Source organism: Trifolium pratense, linkage group LG4 (assembly GCF_020283565.1).
Source record: "Trifolium pratense cultivar HEN17-A07 linkage group LG4, ARS_RC_1.1, whole genome shotgun sequence".
In the NCBI taxonomy this organism is placed as follows: Eukaryota; Viridiplantae; Streptophyta; class Magnoliopsida; order Fabales; family Fabaceae; genus Trifolium; species Trifolium pratense.
This window is the reverse complement of record NC_060062.1, coordinates 49,614,571-49,634,185: the sequence shown is the minus strand read 5'-3', so window position 1 is coordinate 49,634,185 and position 19,615 is coordinate 49,614,571. Positions and strand designations below refer to the sequence as shown.

Genomic DNA, 19,615 nt, shown 5'->3' with positions numbered 1-19,615 from the left:
TCGGGTGCATCCGATTCACATAGCATTCTCCATATTGAATTCATATGAGGTATTTTAGAGTCCTCCTTCAAATATGTTTGTAATAAGAGTTAGGATTGTTACACACATGCAACTCCAACACTAAATACAAATTTTAAAAAATAGATACAACTTTACTTGCAATATTTGGATATTTTATTGCATATATGAGTCGGTTATTATCCTTGGGTGCACCTCTTAATGGAAAAATGTTACATATATGATTATGATCAACAAAACTACATAATGGTTATATTTTTGTGCAATGAAATATTTAAGTATTGTTGTTACTTTCATTTATCACATTATTTGTTGGCATGAGTATGTCGTTTTATTCTATTAATTTTATTGTTGTGAGTTTGTTTGCAAATTCATTTTTTGTTTAGCAATATTGAATTTGTAATTGAAATTTATATACTCTACCAATTTAGATGTGAACATCTATTAGGTGGTGTCAGTTTTGATTTTCTTCATCGATGTTCCGCTTATATACGACACATTTGTTTTGTAGTTCCACTTTTCTCGGCCTCTCTTCGTCTTGTGCAGAGAATAATTATTATTAATAATATATTTGCCGTTAAAAAAAAAAAAACTCTTTCAATTTAAATGAATGAATATCTTTTAGTTAATAAAAAAAAGTACCATAAAATTTTTTTGACTTAAAAAGTATCGTAAACTTATCTAACTTAAAAGTAGAACTTTTGGTCACTAAACTATTTGATAATAAACAAAATCGATTATTCGTAAGAGGTTAATTTCTATCTATTTTCTTTATATATAAGAGGTTAATTTTTATTTTTTTGTTGGCAATAGGTTAATTTCTATATACTGGATGTATAAATTATTTTTACACGTACACAAATATTTATGTGACATAATTTAATTTTTTTTACACAATGTGACATAATTTTTTTTTTTGATAGATGAAATGACAAAGTCATTAATTGAAAACTCACACATATAAAATGAAGTGATCGGGGTTTGAACCCTGGTCCTAACATTCGACACTAGCAATTTCGACATTTTATCGGTCGAGCTAGAATTTGTGGACTTTTTTTTTGTCAACCAATGTGACATAATTTAATTACTAACTAGGGATGGCAATGGGTAGGGTATGGGTAGGGTAGTATAGTATCCATCCCCATACCCGCAGTTTGAAAAAATACCCGTACCCATCCCCATACCCGCGTGGGTAACAACCTTTGTCCCCGTCCCCATACCCTATGGGTACCTAAGTACCCATACCCGTACCCATTACCCGCATTTTTGCTAAAAATATATCGATCGATTATAAAATATCATATCGTTTTAATATAATTAATTTTTTATAAAGATTTTAATGTCGACTCATGAAAATTATAAACAAAAACTTTACCAATCTCATGTTAAAGTTCATTTATTTGTTAACATATTCACATTGTATTTGTATTATATTATAAATAAACATTTTTATTAAAAATGTGTAATAGTTTAATAGTTGTTGTATTTTTTTTAAATTGATATACATATCTTATTATATAAAAATATATATAAAATAAATATATATACATTATGTGGGTATGGGGCGGGGTGGGTACTAAGGTACCCGTACCCGCACTCATACCCGTTCATTTTTGCGGGTAATTACCCATACCCGTGCCCGTACCCAAAATGCGGGTTTTTACCCTACCCGTTATGGATAATTTTTGCGGGTGTCCACTGGGTATGGGTCAAATTGTCATCCCTATTACTAACGAGTATATACAGATAAGATTTGGTCTAAAAAACGAGTATATACAGATTTTTAATTTTTTTTTGGGAAAATGATTAATTTTTTCTTTTATGGAAATTGTTTTATTTATTTATTTATAAAACATTATTGATGAATTATTTTTCAATAAGCTAAAATCGAAGGCAGAAAAAGGGTACACGAGAAAGAATTACCGATCACACAGATCAGAAAACAGAACGCAACAGATCGATCGAAAATGGCTCCATTCAGTGGCGATGAAACTGCTCCCTTCTTCGGCTTCCTCGGCGCCGCCGCTGCTCTCGTTTTCTCCTGTAAGTATTCATCATCATCATCAATTGATGAAAAATCTCTTGAAATGATATATAAAACGATGTCGTTTTCTCTTTTCAGGTATGGGAGCGGCTTACGGTACGGCAAAGAGTGGTGTCGGAGTTGCATCGATGGGAGTTATGAGACCTGAACTTGTTATGAAATCGATCGTTCCGGTTGTTATGGCTGGTGTTTTAGGTATCTACGGTTTGATTATTGCGGTTATTATCAGTACTGGTATTAACCCTAAGGCTAAATCTTATTATCTCTTTGATGGTTACGCACATCTTTCTTCTGGTCTTGCTTGTGGTTTGGCTGGTTTATCTGCTGGTATGGCTATCGGTATCGTCGGTGATGCCGGTGTTAGGTATTTCACTTCATTTCATTCTCTCTTTTATTTTATCTACAATGATTTTGACACGAAATTTGATGATAATCAATTGTTAATTGAATTATTTATGCTTTATTGACTGTTTTATTGTGGTTGCTACAATTTATTTGGACTCATCATATAAGTAGGTTGATCAGACAATTGTAGAATTGATTTTGATTGTTTTTTTAGTATAATTGATTTTGCTTTCAAAATTGATTATAACTTATAATTTATTATTCAACCGCTTTTTGCCAAAATCAATTTATTCAAAATCATTGGGCTCGAATGGTTAATGAGCTCCCTATGACAAATTGTTTGGGAGAACCTGAATTCGATTCCTGATGGGAACAATTCTTGGTCGGAATTTACTTACCTCACAGCCGAACTCTGAATTATTGTGGCCCATTCCCCAACTAGAGGGTTAATATAAAAAAAAAATCAATTTTTTTACCACAGAACCAAACATTATTCATAAGCTACAGAAATTTGTTTATAGAAATGGGATATATAGAACTTATGAAAAGTTTTTTCTTGTTTTTTTGTATGATATCTTAATAAGTACTTAAGTGAGTGATTGGAGGATATGTAGTTGGTCACTTTTCTTGAGTCCGAATGACGGTTCATATCTAAACATGGATTAACTGAAGCTCTGAATTGTAGAAGTGATAAAATGTGCGGTCATACGGCATTCCGTTAGTAAATTCTTAAATATGTTAATTGTTAATGTAAAAACTAAACACGTTGAAATATGTGGACATAGGAAGAGTATATGAGTATATGTATACTTTTTTATTGTCATGTTTTTTTGCATTGATGTGCTTTGTGATTCATGCATTTCATCTGTGGATTTTGATGATCAGTTGCAGTTTACCAAACTTTAATGAAGAAATAACTATTCTGACCTGGTTAACTTCTTCAAAAGTGTTCAGGAATATATGTCATTGTTTTTCCATTATTGATTGGATTACACGTCCCAAACTTATTATTTCTACAACTTGTATATTACTATTTTTAATTTTTCAATGCTATGTTCACAAATATATTGTTTCACGTGTTTGACTCTCTAGTCTCTCTCTCACTCTGATACCCATCTAAATAGCTTATTTCTTTTCAGTTTTTTTGTGTTTCAGTTTATTTTCTTTGAGCCCTGAATTCTTATGATGTGAGAAATCGTGATAACCTTTAAAATATTGCACTAGATGAAGTATATGAGCGAGTATTGTTTTAGCTTCATTGGCTAAAGGAATACATCATTGAGCAATGTATAAAAATTTTGTGGCGTCAACTAGTTAGTGCCTTTATCTGTTGATGATAATGGTTACCAAGTTGGCTGGGAAGTGGACGAAATTTTGTTGGCTTACTCATATAGACTGAATACACACACATACACACACGCAAACACACACTTTCGTTGTGATAACATCTATTGTTGAATGTTTAATTAAGTAATACAGAACTTCAATCATACTCTATTTATTCGATTGTTAGTTTCATTTGATCTGGGTATAATCATTTTGAGAATTCTATTTGGTTAGTTTTAGGCGACACATTATGTGGCAATTTTTGTTCCATCTATCTAGTTGATTCAGGACTTAATACTGACTGAGTAAATGTATTTGGTTTTAAGCTTCATTTCAATGAATTGATTTTGACTTGTTGATAACGGTCTTTTGTAGAGCAAATGCTCAACAGCCAAAGCTTTTTGTTGGAATGATTCTCATCCTCATTTTCGCTGAGGCGTTGGCGCTATATGGACTCATTGTTGGCATCATCCTCTCTTCCCGTGCTGGCCAATCCAGGGCTGAGTAATGTTGTATTTCCCATTGCTCGTGGTTTATAGAGCCACAGATTGTGAATGTCACTGTGGAGTTGGCTTTGGTAATTTTAGTACACTGGTTGCTGCTTTTCATTATTCATGTTATTCTATTTATTTATCTAGGACCAAGAATAAAGATTTTCTCTGCGCATCATTAGTTTTGAATTATATATGCTCAGTCAATAGATCAGAGATCTATATACTTAAGACAGATGTTTGTTGTTTTGATTCCAATAACTTGTTAGTGTTGTTTTGTACTCTTCAAAATGTATCTTCCAAACAACTCAGACCTTTCATTTATATTATTTTATTCAATATGATCTCTGGATGTCTTCCTTTATCTCTGTTTTCTGAGGATGAAATTGATATCCATCTTGCACTTGTTTGGGCAGGATACAAAGTAACTAAATTGTAAAACTGTGAGATCTAAAATAAAATTTAACTTGCACACGGAAAATTGACCGCATATGTGGTTGTGTGTAATAGTTAGGGTTAAATTGGCAGAATAATACTATCTTGTAGATAGCATTGAAGCTGTGAACACAAGGTTATACATATTTGGATTAACGGCGAGTTTTGCAAAATCACCGTCGCACCATGGTTTTGTTGAATCTTTAAAGTGTAGTTTTTGCTAAAATCACGTAATGACATTGGGATTTCGTCAAATTTTTCTATCATGCCATTTGGTGTTGTTTTTTGCTGTTGTGTTAGACTCATTTTGGGTTTGTGAACATATTAATAGGTTGTTTGGATAATCATCCAAAGTGAAGTAGAATTGGTGGCTTCTAAAAGGATTTTGATCAGTAAAATGGTTATATGGTCTGATTTTGTTTCTCGAACACCAAACTACTTCGTTTCATTTGATATTAAACAAATACAATGGATCGATTTCAACGAATGGTGGTTATTTCAATGATCCTCTCTCCCTCTCCCTCTCTCTCTCTCTCTCTCTCCATTTCAATGGACGGAGATTTTAATGGTCTTTCATGTCGCATGGGAGGATCCATTCCGTACTATATGTTACATGATGATAAATTCAGGGCTAAGGCATATATGGATAAACCCATTCATAAAGTTTTTGGTAGTTAGATCTACCTTGTTATTAAACAATACAAATGCAATTCTGATAGGCTGATATTTTCTTCAACCACCCCGTATACATCATAGTTTTGGATAGGTTCAAATACATACATACATAAATACATAGATTAACAACAATGCTCTGCACCTTTCCCCTGTTTTGAGGAAAAGCACTTCCTGATTTTATTACAAACGAAACAAGTAAGTTATTTTCTCCACATCGTTTCAACATCATGGACAAGTTAAAACGCAAAGTTCATCATGTCCATGCTCAAGCTTCTCATCATAACATTTTCCATGAATCCACACTTGTTAGAAACAGTCTTCTTAAAGCTCTGGCCTCTTGCCTTGAAAGAGCACGAGGCAGAAGAAATTGGCACTATTGGGATATTCTCACAGTTGCAAAGTTCTATCATGTATCCATCAGGGTCATGGAAAAACACCTGCTCCACTTTGATTCCTTCATCCTCTACCAAAGCTGTAACATACTTCATCCCCATATCTTCCAACCTGCTTATCACAAGTCCAACATCTGTACACTGCACAAAACAAAATTGCAAAGACTTCTAATAATTAGTTCACCTCAAAATTCAAACATAATTTATGTGCTCACTTAAATTTATAATGAGGTTGGTGGTTCTCATTGACTTTGAATGAAAGTGTGTGTCTCCTACGATCAAATTTCTTTCATTAAAAAATAAGAGATTAGAAAGATTAATTACTTGGAATGATATATGGTTGTCTTTGGGATTAATGGGTCGTGATTCAATCATAGGGGCATCAAATTCATCATAGTTTGGATTCTCGAGCAGGTGTATTCCAAAACCATAATTATACAACCTACACCATAACAAAACATTAAATACTCATTCAAACAAAATAATGGACATAAAAATTCATAAAGAAAATGGAAAGTGATATGATATAGGAACTAACCAAGCTCCATTGAATTTGAAAGAGGAAGGGCGTTTGATGAGAACAAAACCCAATATTTCCTCATAAAACCTCATAGAATCCAACACTGATCTGCACAATACAGACACATGATTCAATGAGAGAAGGGGTAGTGCTCCATAGTTGCCAACTTCCTTAATCTCCATGTTCTTCAAATCTTCTCTCTTTGAACACTTCACTTAGCTAAACTTTTGTTAGGTGTTAGCTATGAAGTGAATGTTAATTTCATTTGCTAGGTTGTTTCCTATATATATTAGAATTTTTATTGTACTTGTGAGTAGGACTTTTCCTGGAAAGTTCTTTAGTTCGAATTTTCATGAAAGGAAAGATACCTGCTATGGCACATTTCATATAGATAGGATCAAGAAACAACCATTTATGTGTACCAAAAAAAAAAGTATCAATAAAGTAAACTCTCAATTTAATTTTAAAGTTTCATTATCTCTCCAATATTTTAGTACCTAGAATATATAAAAATCACAAATAGTTCTTAAACTATATTAGATTTTGTGATTTTTTTTAATGGTGAAATCTCTCACCATCTATTTAATGGACTCAAATCTCTTACCTCTTGGACCAAATTATTATTGGTTTGAACGTCAACAAAAAAATTATTGGTTTAAATATGTCAATTTAATATCTAAGGTATATAAAATTTGTCATATTAATCTCTAACATCTTAATTGACAAAAAAAAAAAACAATTATCAAGTAACCTAGTGACAAAAAATTTCACCTTTAAGGCGAATATAGGAGGTGTGTTTAATGTTTAACAGATAAGCAATATTGGAGGTGTGTTTATCTGTTAAATAGTTAAATATTTTAAAAATGTTTTAAATACAAAGCCTAATATTACTCAACGAGGAATATAAAACATTTTTACCTCTATATTTTAACTCCTACTAACTAATTTTGATTTTATTTTAGGGTTAAATATATTTTTAGTCATTATAAAATTACCAATTTTTTTTATTCTATAAAAAATAACATGTTTTAGTCACTATAATTTTTTTAAGTATGCAGTTTTAATCTCTGCTAATTTTAAAAATTATTTAATTATTTTTAAACTTTTAATTATTGAATACTATACAAAGTTTTTTTTTTTTACAAAACTTTAGAATTTTTTAAAATAAGAAAAGTTAATTATGAATTTTCTTAAATTTCAAAAGATAAAAATAAAAGTGGCAAAAATCTCGACTTAGAAATCAAATTTTGTAGTTCCTTTTTTATTTTATTTTATAATGTTCTAAACATGTTTGCAAAATAATCATTCAAAAATACATATTAGTTTAACCGTAGAGATTAAAACTGTATACATAATAATTTTGTAGGACCAAAACATGCAACTTTTTTTATATAAACCAAAAATAAAATAACTTATCCAATCTTCGTGCTCGGATACGGTTGACCCAATTTCCAAGCCCGACAGAATCCGGTCTGTTGCCCTAGAATACTTTTTTGTCACTTCCTCTTAATAATTTTGCTGGGAACAAAAATATATTTAACCTTAAGTAAAAAAAAAAAATTTAACCTTTTATTTTATAAACATAAACGTTTTATGGTTCATAGATAAATCAAACATTCTAAGTAGAGATATTAATATTAACCTAAGGTGGAACTTTGCAGAGATGGTCCATTTGGTTAGAAGAAAAGAAAGTAAAAAGGAAGGAAAATACGAAAACTGAGAAATAAACTTAAACTAAATTTTAGTCTAATTTTTTTTTTGATTTCCATATATTTTTTAAGAAGTTAAATTAGCTCATCCAAATTGACACCAAAGATAATCGAATCTGAGACCTTAATGAACACATCCCCAGGTCCTAAGTCAATATTATCAGACCAACCAAAGTGGGTTGATTTCCATATTTTTCTTTCTTCCCACTTTCTTTCATTCCAAGCAAACATATCGTAAAGATTAAAAAAAAAAAATCCCGAAGGAGAACAAAGTTCCCCGAAAGCACTTCGGAGATGGACAACATATCATCCGCCATGTCTAGATCATCATAATATAATTGATTAATATATATTTTAATTTTTTTTTGACTTAATATAATATATTTTAATTTTATATGTCTGTTCTTTCGTCTTTTCATAACATTTATTTTCATATACATAATTTTAATAAAAAAAATATATGTGTAATGTTTTTTGAAGAAGTAGTTTCTGAATTTTTCTTATGATTTGATTGAGAAGAATACAATTTTTATTATTTTTCTATACATTGATGGTCTCAGCAAAGATTCCTAGAGACGGATGAGAAAATAAATTCATCCATAGTAGAACTAGGGGCGGGGAATGGGACGGAAGATGTCTCTCCACTTCCGCCCATTGACATTGTTTCTTTCCTTAAGATTAATAATAAGTTAACTTATAATTTATGTTTTATATAGTTCATAATAATATTTTGAGCTTATAGTTAATAAGTTTAAATGATAAAAAAAATGATTTGGTAAATATATTTTAAAAAGAGTTTATAGCTTATTATTCATAGTTTTTTTTTTAAGCAATTTATAGTTTACCATTTTTTCTTCTAATTTTACCTCTGACATCTTCTTTAAAAAAAAAATTTTAAGTTTGTCTTTCATTCATATGTAATTATCATATAGTTATTAATGGAATTAAGTTTAGTAAAAAAAATATTAATTAAAATATTTTTTGTATGTCATTTCATATTTATAAGTTGGTTCAACAGCCAACTTTACCAAATACTACAAATTCAATCATCGAACTTATTCGCTATAAAGTTCATCCGCTATAAGCTAATTTATCAAGTATCTACTTTTTTTTTACTAAACAGAGCCTTATATCTTATAACTTATAAGCTCATTTTGAAAAGAAAAAAAAAACCTTTGATAACTTTTTTTCAATTAGCTTATAGCTTAAACCTTATGACTTATCATTTTTTCTTCGAATTATATCTTTAAAAAAAATTAAATATTAATTTAATATATATTTTATGTGATTTCATATTTATATCAAACACTTACAAATTCAATCAGTTAACATATGCCATATAAACTTATTTGCTATAAACTGGCTACCTAGGTAATAGTTATCGGCTAAAAACAGAGTCTTAACCTGGTATGTAGCGCGGTAGTTACTTTAGTTAGTTTGAAAATTGAAAAAAAGCTGAAAAAGTAGAATGGGACTGCTGCAACTACTAACAAATTAAGAAGGAGACGCCATAACTCTCTTCACATTTTCAAATTCCATTCAGACATTTCCACAAACACCAACCACGCAATATTCTCTCTCTCTCTCTCTCTCTCTGCATTTTTCTACACTTCAACCATTTTCATCTTCTCGCATTCTTCTACTTTTCAATTTCAGATCGCATTTTCAAAGGTCAATCAACGTTTCACCTTTGTTTCGTTTCTCCTTAATTTTCAGATTCAAATTGCATTGTTAAATTAATATTATTAGTAGTTAATTCATTCTTCATTATTGATCATAACTAGAATTAATTTGATCTAGATTTTCGTTTAACATGAAAATGTGATCATTTCCTTGTTCTTGATTCATAATTATAGATTGATATTTAATTTTTCAAGTTCGGATTTTAATTCTTTTCACCTTTGGTTGTGAATTTTGATTTTAACGGTTTCTTTCTAAACACGCCAAATTTTGCTGTCATAACAAGAATTTTGCAATTTTGGTTTTATTCGCACTGTGATTATGATATTTATTTTCTGATTCATGTACTATTTTTGGAGTTTTCGTTTAGGATTTGTTTGGATTATGTTTTACTAGCTAAATTTAGTTCAACTGAAATTAAGGCAAAAATAAAAAATTGTACAGCTAAGATTTTTTAGGAATATTATTACATCCATTAAAAAAATTTCTTCTTTTGAGAATTTGTATTCAGAGTTTTATTTCTGAATTTCTCAGCACATGAAATTGGTTAAGAATCTTCTTTGAAAAATTGAATACCCAGTTTTTGTCATGGTGTTGGTAATTTTCTAGCACAGAATCTAATTTTATATATGTTGCATGTGAGGGAGAATTTGACAGAGTGTTTCCTTGTATTGAGGACTATGCCAGAAAACTCCAAATTTTCCATTAGAATACAAAATGCACCGCATTTTGATATTAAACTTATATTATAAGAGTTTGTGATGTTGGTCAATTTCTATTTGTTCCCTTCTCTGAATATAAAATTGCATGAATGTTATCATTATTTTGTTTTATTTGATTTGTTTATGGTGAAGTAACCTTTGATGATCTTGTTGCTGCAGATAATGATTGGGGCTTGAAAGCTGCGGTGGCCCGTGTGATCCACACCGTCACAAATCCTGACAATAGAATAGGACAAGCTTTATGAAACAACTTGAAATTTAATAAAATAGTTAAATGTCGAATTGGTGTAGTTGGAATTGAAAGTTTAGAGAAAGGGTTGAGAAGGAAGTGAGAAAATGGGGTCTAATTCATGGGAGGAGGCAATGCCAGGCTCCACAGGGGAGGAGAGAATTCTTGTTTCTGTTCGTGTGCGACCGCTGAATGATAAGGAGCTAGCAAGAAATGATCTGTCTGAATGGGAATGCATTAATGACACTACCATTGTGTACAGAAGCAACCTTTCAGCTTCTGAAAGGTCTCTGTATCCAACAAGCTATTCATTTGGTATGAAGAGGCTTATCTTACAAATCCATATGTAGATTTATTTACTTGATGTTTGCATGAAAGCTTCTGATAGATTCAAATGTGGATGACTTTTGACTGAAAACCAACAATTTTCTACTGAATTGTAAATTAATGGAAACATGTACTTCATTTAATTTACTTCCTAGCTATGCTGCCATTGAATTGTGGATATTTTCATTCGTTTAAATGGTTTTTGTGCATAAGATTAGGCTGAATTAATTTGGAGAATACGGTGGCAGTTCACCATAATTGATGTTGATCTCGTAAGTTCTTGGAATGTTGTGAGCTTCAGACAAGGCCTTAAAATCTCACCCAGATCTTTGATCAGTCTTGCAATATTATGTAGTTAGGATTTTCTGCATTGAAGGAAATTATGTAATATATTAATCTTGTTCTATCATACATGGAAGTGGAAGATTGTTTGTTGTTGCTTCAGTTAAGCGATTTTAACAAGACCATATCTAGTTTCTATTTCATCAGATCTAAAAATTTAAAAACTCTATTTGCTTCCTTCTGTTGATCCACTTTCATTTCTTTTCACTGTAGACAGAGTTTTTAGGACTGATTGCCCCACAAGGCAGGTGTACGAAGAAGCATCTAAGGAGGTAGCTCTTTCTGTTCTCAATGGCATCAACTGTGAGTTTTTCTTTCTTCCCTTAAATTGGCTTTCCTCCATCATATGCATCCATGTCCATCAACTTCTACATTAACATCTTTCAAAGTGCTTATTGGGTTCTTGGTTATCTATTTGATCAGCTAGCATTTTTGCATATGGACAAACAAGCAGCGGAAAAACATACACCATGAGTGGTATAACTGAGTATGCTGTAGCTGACATTTTTAATTACATAGAAAAGGTATATGCAACAGAACACATTGCTGAATCACCTTGTCATTCTGAAAACCTTGTTTTGATTAAATTTTTGTTTTACAGCACAAAGAAAGGGAGTTTGTCTTGAAGTTTTCAGCGATGGAGATCTATAATGAATCTGTCAGGGACCTCCTTAGTAACGACACTACACCTCTCCGACTTCTTGATGATCCAGAGGTAAACATCTTTACCAATTATTCAAAAATGATAATGTGTACCAAAATTGGCTGACAGTTTGTCTTTTAAACAGAAAGGCACAGTTGTTGAGAAACTCACCGAGGAAACTTTGGAAGACTGGAACCATTTTACAGATCTTATTTCTTTCTGTGAAAGTAAGGACTATGGATAGATATGATGATTCTTGCTTCAACGGAATTTCTCATATTGTCTTCTTTATATGTGTTTTCTTCTTCTTTACAATCCTTTGTCCACCTAGAGCTGACTGCATATACTTGTCCAACAATTTTTTCAGCACAACGGCAGATAGGAGAGACATCCTTGAATGAAGTAAGCTCTAGATCACATCAAATTCTAAGACTGGTACGTGGGTTCCTAAGTTTGTTGAAGGAAGTTGAAATCTTCCAGTACCTCACTGCTTACCTTGCCTAAATAATGTTGCTTTTCAGACAATTGAAAGTTCTGCACGTGAATTTCTGGGAAATTATAAATCGAGCTCTCTTGCCGCTTCTGTGGTATGAATGATTCACACATATTTAAGGAAAACAACGAGAATCACTTTATCATGTTAAAGAACTTCAATTCGAAATCAAAATGATAATATTTAATTTTCTGGATACAGAATTTTGTTGATCTTGCTGGAAGTGAGCGGGCATCACAAACTAATTCAGCTGGTACGAGGTTGAAAGAGGGATGCCACATAAACCGCAGTTTACTGACTCTGGGAACTGTCATCCGTAAACTCAGGTTAGCTTGAAATGGTTTCACTTCAACATGTTTTTACTCACATAAATGTATACTATGTAATGTCTCCATATTCTTTCAGTCTTACTGAGAACTTTAACCCACATGCAATTGACGTTGGGGATGTTTAAAAGAGCACAGAGACACATTTCTTATTTAATGATGGTGTTGCAAGATTGTTCTCTACTTTTATCACAAGATTATAGGCACCAATTATTGAGTATTGAAAACAATGGAAGAAACTCTATGATTTACCATAAATTCCCCTAGTGCATTCTATTACCATGAATTTACATTCTTAGACTCTTATTATGCATTCATCCTTAGCCAACAGATTCTGTTACTATTAATTTCAAATAGAAATCAGACGTAACTCTTTCAGAGCATCATAAATTTATTGAATCTGTTGTTTGATATATTAAGAATATTATATATTCCTTTTTGTGAAATACATTGTTTGCTTTTATCTAAAAAAGTATAAATAATGAATTTGATCACAGCAAGGGGGGACGAAATGGACACATCCCTTTCAGAGATTCAAAGCTAACCCGCATATTGCAGTCCTCAATAGGAGGAAATGCTAGAACAGCAATCATCTGTACCATGAGTCCTGCACGGAGCTATGTTGAACAAACCAGAAACACCCTCTTATTTGCAAGTTGTGCAAAAGAAGTGTCAACTAATGCAAGAGTCAATGTAGTGATTTCTGATAAATTGTTGGTCAAACAATTGCAAAGAGAGTTGGCTCGGCTGGAAGCTGAGCTGAGAAATTCAGGGTCAAACCGCCGTAAAGCTGATTCTGCAGAATTGCTGAGGGAAAAAGACCTCCAAATTGAGATGGTAATCATCAAGATTTTTGCAACAGATTCATTACTTTTTATGCATATGAATTCAATTTTTTCCACATCTATGACATTAAGGAAAATTTCGAAATTTATATATTATCCACAATGTTATATAAGTTATATGCTGTTCTTAAAAATCAGAGTGTAGATTTTGATGTTTTGTAAGGTAGTAGGTGTTCTCACTGGATTGCTGTTTCAACTATTTGTTACTGGTCCTGTAACGTTCCAAAATCTACGTATTCATTCACTCTCTGCACTGAATGGCTCTTTCCTCATTAAAAGATACACAGTTAATTAAAACTTTATGTGATATCCTCCCATTTATGAGTGAGCCGATCTGTTCAGTTCTATCAATCGTACTGAGTGATTTTAATAATGGAGTCATTTCATGCACTTTCAGTCCTAAAACATGAGAGCTTTAATATGGTTTGTGGTAGTCTCTTGATACTAGGGATTGTATAAATTTTCCTGGGGTCCTAGTCATTTAAGAAGATTCTCACTTCGTTTTTGTTTTCCATGTTTCAATCTGCCATGAGGCGTCAAATACTAGAGATTATTTCTGATTTTTTTTTTTTTAACAAAGTAATGTGTTATATGCTCATTCTTACACTAAGATAGATAATTTTATTCTGACTTTAAATATTTAAAAGCGGTTAATATCTATGAGACACCTTCAATGTTGTAATGCCCTTCCCGTAAATATTCACTTCCTAACCAATTTCAGTTTGATATATAAAAAAGAGGAAAAAACATTTTGAGGAGACATTCCAAGTGTTCTTTCTATTATGTATATGGTTACTGAACATTTTAGTAAAACGAGCGCATGAGTTTTATGTAACAAGGAATGAGGAGACTAATTTATTACTTTTGAGCATTGTTTTATTTGAGCTGTAAATATGGACTACTATCTGTGCTTGCAGTTAAAGAAAGAGATATTGGATCTGGCTTTGCAACGGGACCTTGCCCACTCTCAAATTAAGGACATGCTTCAAGTGGTGGGAGACGATATGTCCTCAAGTGATTTGGTAAGTGTATTTGTGTACTCTAAAGTACTAAAATTAGCATTCCCTTTCAATCTCATTTATGTTCAAACCCTATTTTCAGGATAGTTTGGGTCCTCAGTATCCCAAACTACGTGTACGAAATTCTATGGACTTAGATAGTCTAATAGACGAACCAAATTTATTAAATTTTGACGCCATTGAGAGTGTTAGATCTTTTGATGCTTCTCAATATTCAGATGGACATAGTGTTAGTTCCGAAGATAACTATTTCCAGCTCCCTGATTTGGAAAAAAGTCTTCCCATCAGGAATTCTTTTCAAGGGGTGTCAATTGTAAGTCATGATGCTGTAACGAATGATTCGGATCAGGAGATAGTTCAAGAACAGCCCGATAATAAATTAGGCGACATCTGTCAGAAAGTTCGGTGCCCTGTTTCAGAAGATCCAATTACAAACACAGATTCGCACTCAAATCCAGCAGGTTTGAGTACAAATAAAGACACAGACTCGAATGCGTCATCTCCGAGGGCAAATACGGCTGTCTCAGGGTTGATAGAAGTTGATAACATAGACAAAGAAAATCAAGACTTGTTCTCATCTCCAGCGGAGAATACGGCTGTCTCAGGATTGACAGAAGTTGATGAGATAGACAAAGAAAATCAAGACTTGTTCTCATCTCCGGGGGAAAATACAGCTGTCTCAGGATTGACAGAAGTTGATAATATTGACAAAAAAAATCAGGACTCGTGTTCATTACGGTTAAAGGAAAACAAAGAATTGAATCTGTTGCACCGAGATTTTGTTCTACCCTCTATAGAGAAAATAAAGCCATGGCTGGTAGAAAAAAAGCCAACTAGTTCTAGAATCTTGAAATTGACAAGAAGCAGAAGCTGTAAAGCAAGTCTCATGAAGGATTCATCTTCAGATTGGTTTGACCAGGAAGAAATAATTCAGAACACCCCCCCAATAGGAATCCAAAAAGACCACATTGGAAGACCTAAGGATTTTGAAAGGAAGACCTGTACACTAAATTATAATCCCAATGGTGAGAGGTTATCCTGGGCTGGTTATGGGAATTGTGAGAGATGTTCTGCTGTTGACACGCAGAACGTGAAATCATCGTTTGATATGGAAATTGATGATGACAGTGATTTATCTCCAGTAAGAAAGGAAAAGAAAGAACGTGGAAGTTCAAATCCACCGGTGAATCATGAGGTATGCTTCAATTGTTCACCTTCCTTTATTTGTTTCTCTGTGTCTTACTTATTGATCTTATACTCGAGTTTTGATGGCCAATATCAGCTATTTGATGCAATTGAGAAACAGACACACACACACACACACACACACATTGTATTTTCACTTAACCATGTTACTGCTGTAAGCAGCAAGCAGCATGTATATATTATATTGAAAAAATTCAGCCAGTGATTCTTTAAATTGATTTGCATGACAGGTTGCTCCCAAAAAGTTCAAAAACATTGGGTCGAACACATTACAATCTGATGAAAAAAAGCATTTGGAAGAAAAACATTTGGAATGGTCTTCAGAATTTAAGCGGCTGCAGAAAGAGATTATTGAACTCTGGCATTCATGTAATGTTTCATTGGTCCACAGGACTTACTTTTTCCTTTTATTCAAAGGGGAACCCTCAGATTCTATCTATATGGAGGTAGAGCGGAGAAGGTTGTCCTATCTCAAAGATAATCAAATTTTAGAAGATGGACGGACCCTTACCCCTGAATCAAGGTATTGAGTAACTTGAATTTATATTTTGCATAGTAACTAAAGAATAATCCTTCAATTTGGTAGTTAAACTATCATTATCTCTCTTATTTGGTCCCTAAAATATCGAAATATAATAAATAATCCATAAATTATTATCAATCCATCAAATTAGTTCTTCAATTACTTCAAAAATAGAAGAAAGAATGTTAGTGTAGGGACTAAAGTGATAGATTATGAATAGTTTAGAGACTATTTATTACATTTCTATAGCTCAGGGCTAAATATGAGAGAAAATGATAGTTTATGGATCAAATTGATGGTTTACTCAATAATGAAACTTATAATGTGTTTCTTGTGCAAACAGCAAGAGATATCTTCGAAGAGAGAGACAAATGTTGAGCAAGCAAATGCAGAAGAAGTTATCAAAATCTGAAAGAGAGAACTTGTATTTGAAGTGGGGTATTAGTATGAGTTCAAAGCATAGGGGGTTGCAATTGGCTCATCGCCTATGGTCCGAAACAGAAGATATAAACCACGTTAGAGAGAGTGCTACCATTGTTGCAAAGCTGGTTGGTACAGTTGAGCCAGATCATGCTTTCAAGGAGATGTTTGGCCTCAACTTCGCACCACGTCGCAGAATAAAGAAATCTTTCGGTTGGACGACTAGTATGAAGCAGATTTTGTGAGAGTGATTGTGTTGGAACAAAATTACTGTATAGGAAGTTTGATTGGGCCATGTAAAAATTTCCCCTGGCTCCTTTTCTATTAACAATCTGATCTCTACTTTGTGTTTCTGACTTCAATTGCTATTTGATTGTAAAGAGATTGAAGGATGTGGAATTCAAAGGTTTTACAAAAAATTGAAAGGTCCTGCTATTAGAAATACTACTTTATACTCAAATCTAAGTAAAACTTACCCAATTATTCAATGCACTTATTCTCAAAATATCATTTGATGAAACAAGTTTTCATGCAAAATTAAATGACAAAAGAAAGGATATCTTAGATGATTTTTTTATTACATTAAGAAAATTCAACAAAGTTAACTACTATGTGTAATCAGTTAACTTTTACTAATAATAATCAAGTGTGGAAGTAGTAAAAAAAATGTTTATGAAAATATAATATTCAATGTATTGATAACATTAAGTTAAATAATATACATTTCATTAACAAAATAACTTACATTGGAAGAAAGGTGATAACACTAATATATCAAAGTTTCACTATAAATTTTGACCGCGACTCATATTCATCTTGTGATGTTCTCTCATACTTAACGAAAGATAATTTTCGGTAGTGTATTTCTCCTTTTTACCCCGGTTGTTTAAAAGAACTAAACCGATATCACTTCACCCATTTTTTAAAACCAAATAGACTAAAATTTTGACTATGCTATTATCTTTCGTTAGTGTATTTTACCTATTTTGAACAACTTGTGGGGAAATACCAATCACCATAGGTTTTACTATTTAATTGAGAGTATACAAAGAAGTTTGTTAGACCATGACAAACTTTAGCGAAAAATGGACCTAGACTAGAGATAATGTGAAGTTTGAATGCAACAAAACAATTTTGGTAAGAAAAATAAAAAGGGTGAACTAGTGAAGGTTCTTCCATAATGCTGAAAAGATAACTTTTAATAGTGTATTTTTTCTTTTCAATATACCTACTAGAAACTATCTCCAAATAAGTAGATTTTGTCTGTTTTGAACAACATGTCGAGAATAGCAATCACTATAGATTTTATTACTACCATTTAACTTATTATAGTGTTGAATCAAAAAAAAAAAAAAACTTAGAGTGTAAAAAGAAGCAACATTGGGTGCCCAAAATTTTGCCGTGTTAGTTAAACCATGACAAACTTAGGGGAAATGAACCCAGAGTAGGAAGGGTATTTGTTCATGCATGATGATTTAGAAAGGCTAGTGTTAGAAGTCCCACATTGGCTAGAGATATGACATAGATAGCCTTTATAAGTGTAGTGCAAACCTCAACTCTCAAGCTAACTTTTGTGATTGAGTATAAGCCTCTCAAATTCTAATAGCTAGCATATGTGAAGTTGTAATAGACCATGCCAAACGTGTATATGCAACAAAGCAATTTTGGTAAGAAAAAATAAGAGGGGTGAAGTAGTGAAGGTTCTTCTATTCTATGATGAGATGAGGAAATGGGCCACAGCTATATAGACCTGAAAATATAACTCGTCTATTTTTTATTCTTTTACTACTTTTCGGATATATTTTAATTCCTTTCACTTTTATTATACAATTATTTGATTCTAACCAAAAGATTAAGAAAATGTAACAAAAATACAACTATTAGATTTAGATTGCTTAAAGAAAGATAGAATAGCTATTAGATAATGTTGTAATTATTAGATTGCTTGAAGAAAGATTGCTAGACAATCTTTGTTAAAGAATCTTTTTCTCATCAATAATATTAATTATTATTAATATTATAGTTAAAATTATAGTTAGTTTCATGAGAAATACTTTTGTAGGTACAACTACAAATCATTTTTATTTAGGCACACTCACATAACTTCAAAAAAATAAAAGATAAAAGGAATAATTAATAGTAATTGGTGTGACTATTTTATTTACCTTTTATTTTTTTTGCATCTATGTATGTGTGCCTAAATGCATAGAGTTCCTCTATTTTATTTGGGTTTGTTCCCATCTAAGAGTTCCTCTAGTTTCATATGTGAAAATAACTAAAACAGAACAAATAATATATAATGTTTGAATTCAAATTTTCAAATTATTTTAATCTCTTTTGACATTTCAACCTTTAAATTAAGGACATTTCAGTCAACAAATATCACTTCATTTTCTTCACCTACCTTGTCTCTCTTCGATTAACCACCATACGCAACCACCACACAATCACTAATCTGGCAGCCACCACAACAACAAAGTCGCACATCACCTCCAGCAGCTGTTATCGCCACACCCCCGTCAAACAGATAGCTTCTTCGTCACTATTGCACAAGATTGTCAGAACCGGACCGGTCATCGAACCGGCGAGCTCACCGGTTCAAGGTTTAATTGCTCGGACCGGGTTCAACCGGGGTCGAACCGTTTTTAATTAAATATATAAATAAAAATATATGAATAATTGCTTAATATTTCACAATTTCACACATTAAAAAGATAAAATATCACAAGTCAAAATAAAATAAAATTTATAATTCAAACCAAATTAGAAATTATATAATAAACTAAATTCAATAACATAAAATAGCACCATAACATCAATTGACAACATACTGCCTTAAAAAAAAATCAATCCATACGATGAAAAACAAACATTTCCTATTCCTA

The 19,615-nt window shown here is 32.0% G+C and overlaps 3 protein-coding genes across 4 annotated transcripts; 2 read left to right on the top strand and 1 right to left on the bottom strand.

The window, feature by feature from the left end:
* Positions 1–1,886: 1,886 nt before the first annotated feature.
* LOC123881564 (V-type proton ATPase 16 kDa proteolipid subunit) lies at positions 1,887–4,568 on the top strand. Its single transcript, XM_045930277.1, has 3 exons — positions 1,887–2,061; positions 2,141–2,426; positions 4,109–4,568. Exons 1-3 carry the CDS (start codon positions 1,986–1,988, stop codon positions 4,239–4,241), a joined length of 495 nt encoding a protein of 164 aa, XP_045786233.1. The 5' UTR covers positions 1,887–1,985; the 3' UTR covers positions 4,242–4,568.
* Positions 4,569–5,314: 746 nt separating this feature from the next.
* Positions 5,315–6,578, bottom strand: LOC123881563 (glyoxylase I 4-like). The gene is made up of 3 exons (XM_045930276.1): positions 6,265–6,578; positions 6,051–6,168; positions 5,315–5,867 (listed from the first exon to the last, which is right to left on the bottom strand). Exons 1-3 carry the CDS (start codon positions 6,426–6,428, stop codon positions 5,571–5,573), a joined length of 579 nt encoding a protein of 192 aa, XP_045786232.1. The 5' UTR covers positions 6,429–6,578; the 3' UTR covers positions 5,315–5,570.
* A 2,708-nt stretch (positions 6,579–9,286) lies between these two features.
* Positions 9,287–17,174, top strand: LOC123881561 (kinesin-like protein KIN-7G). Of its 2 annotated transcripts, XM_045930274.1 has the most exons (14): positions 9,287–9,626; positions 10,517–10,901; positions 11,469–11,558; positions 11,679–11,779; positions 11,857–11,970; positions 12,044–12,125; positions 12,266–12,333; positions 12,420–12,485; positions 12,593–12,717; positions 13,215–13,554; positions 14,480–14,584; positions 14,664–15,776; positions 16,018–16,310; positions 16,654–17,174. In XM_045930274.1, exons 2-14 carry the CDS (start codon positions 10,694–10,696, stop codon positions 16,973–16,975), a joined length of 3,027 nt encoding a protein of 1,008 aa, XP_045786230.1. In that variant the 5' UTR covers positions 9,287–9,626; positions 10,517–10,693; the 3' UTR covers positions 16,976–17,174. The 2 variants fall into 2 exon arrangements, with proteins under 2 accessions (XP_045786230.1, XP_045786231.1); XM_045930275.1 differs by lacking the exons at positions 9,287–9,626; positions 10,517–10,901 and adding an exon at positions 10,910–11,357.
* The last annotated feature ends 2,441 nt before the right edge of the window (positions 17,175–19,615 follow it).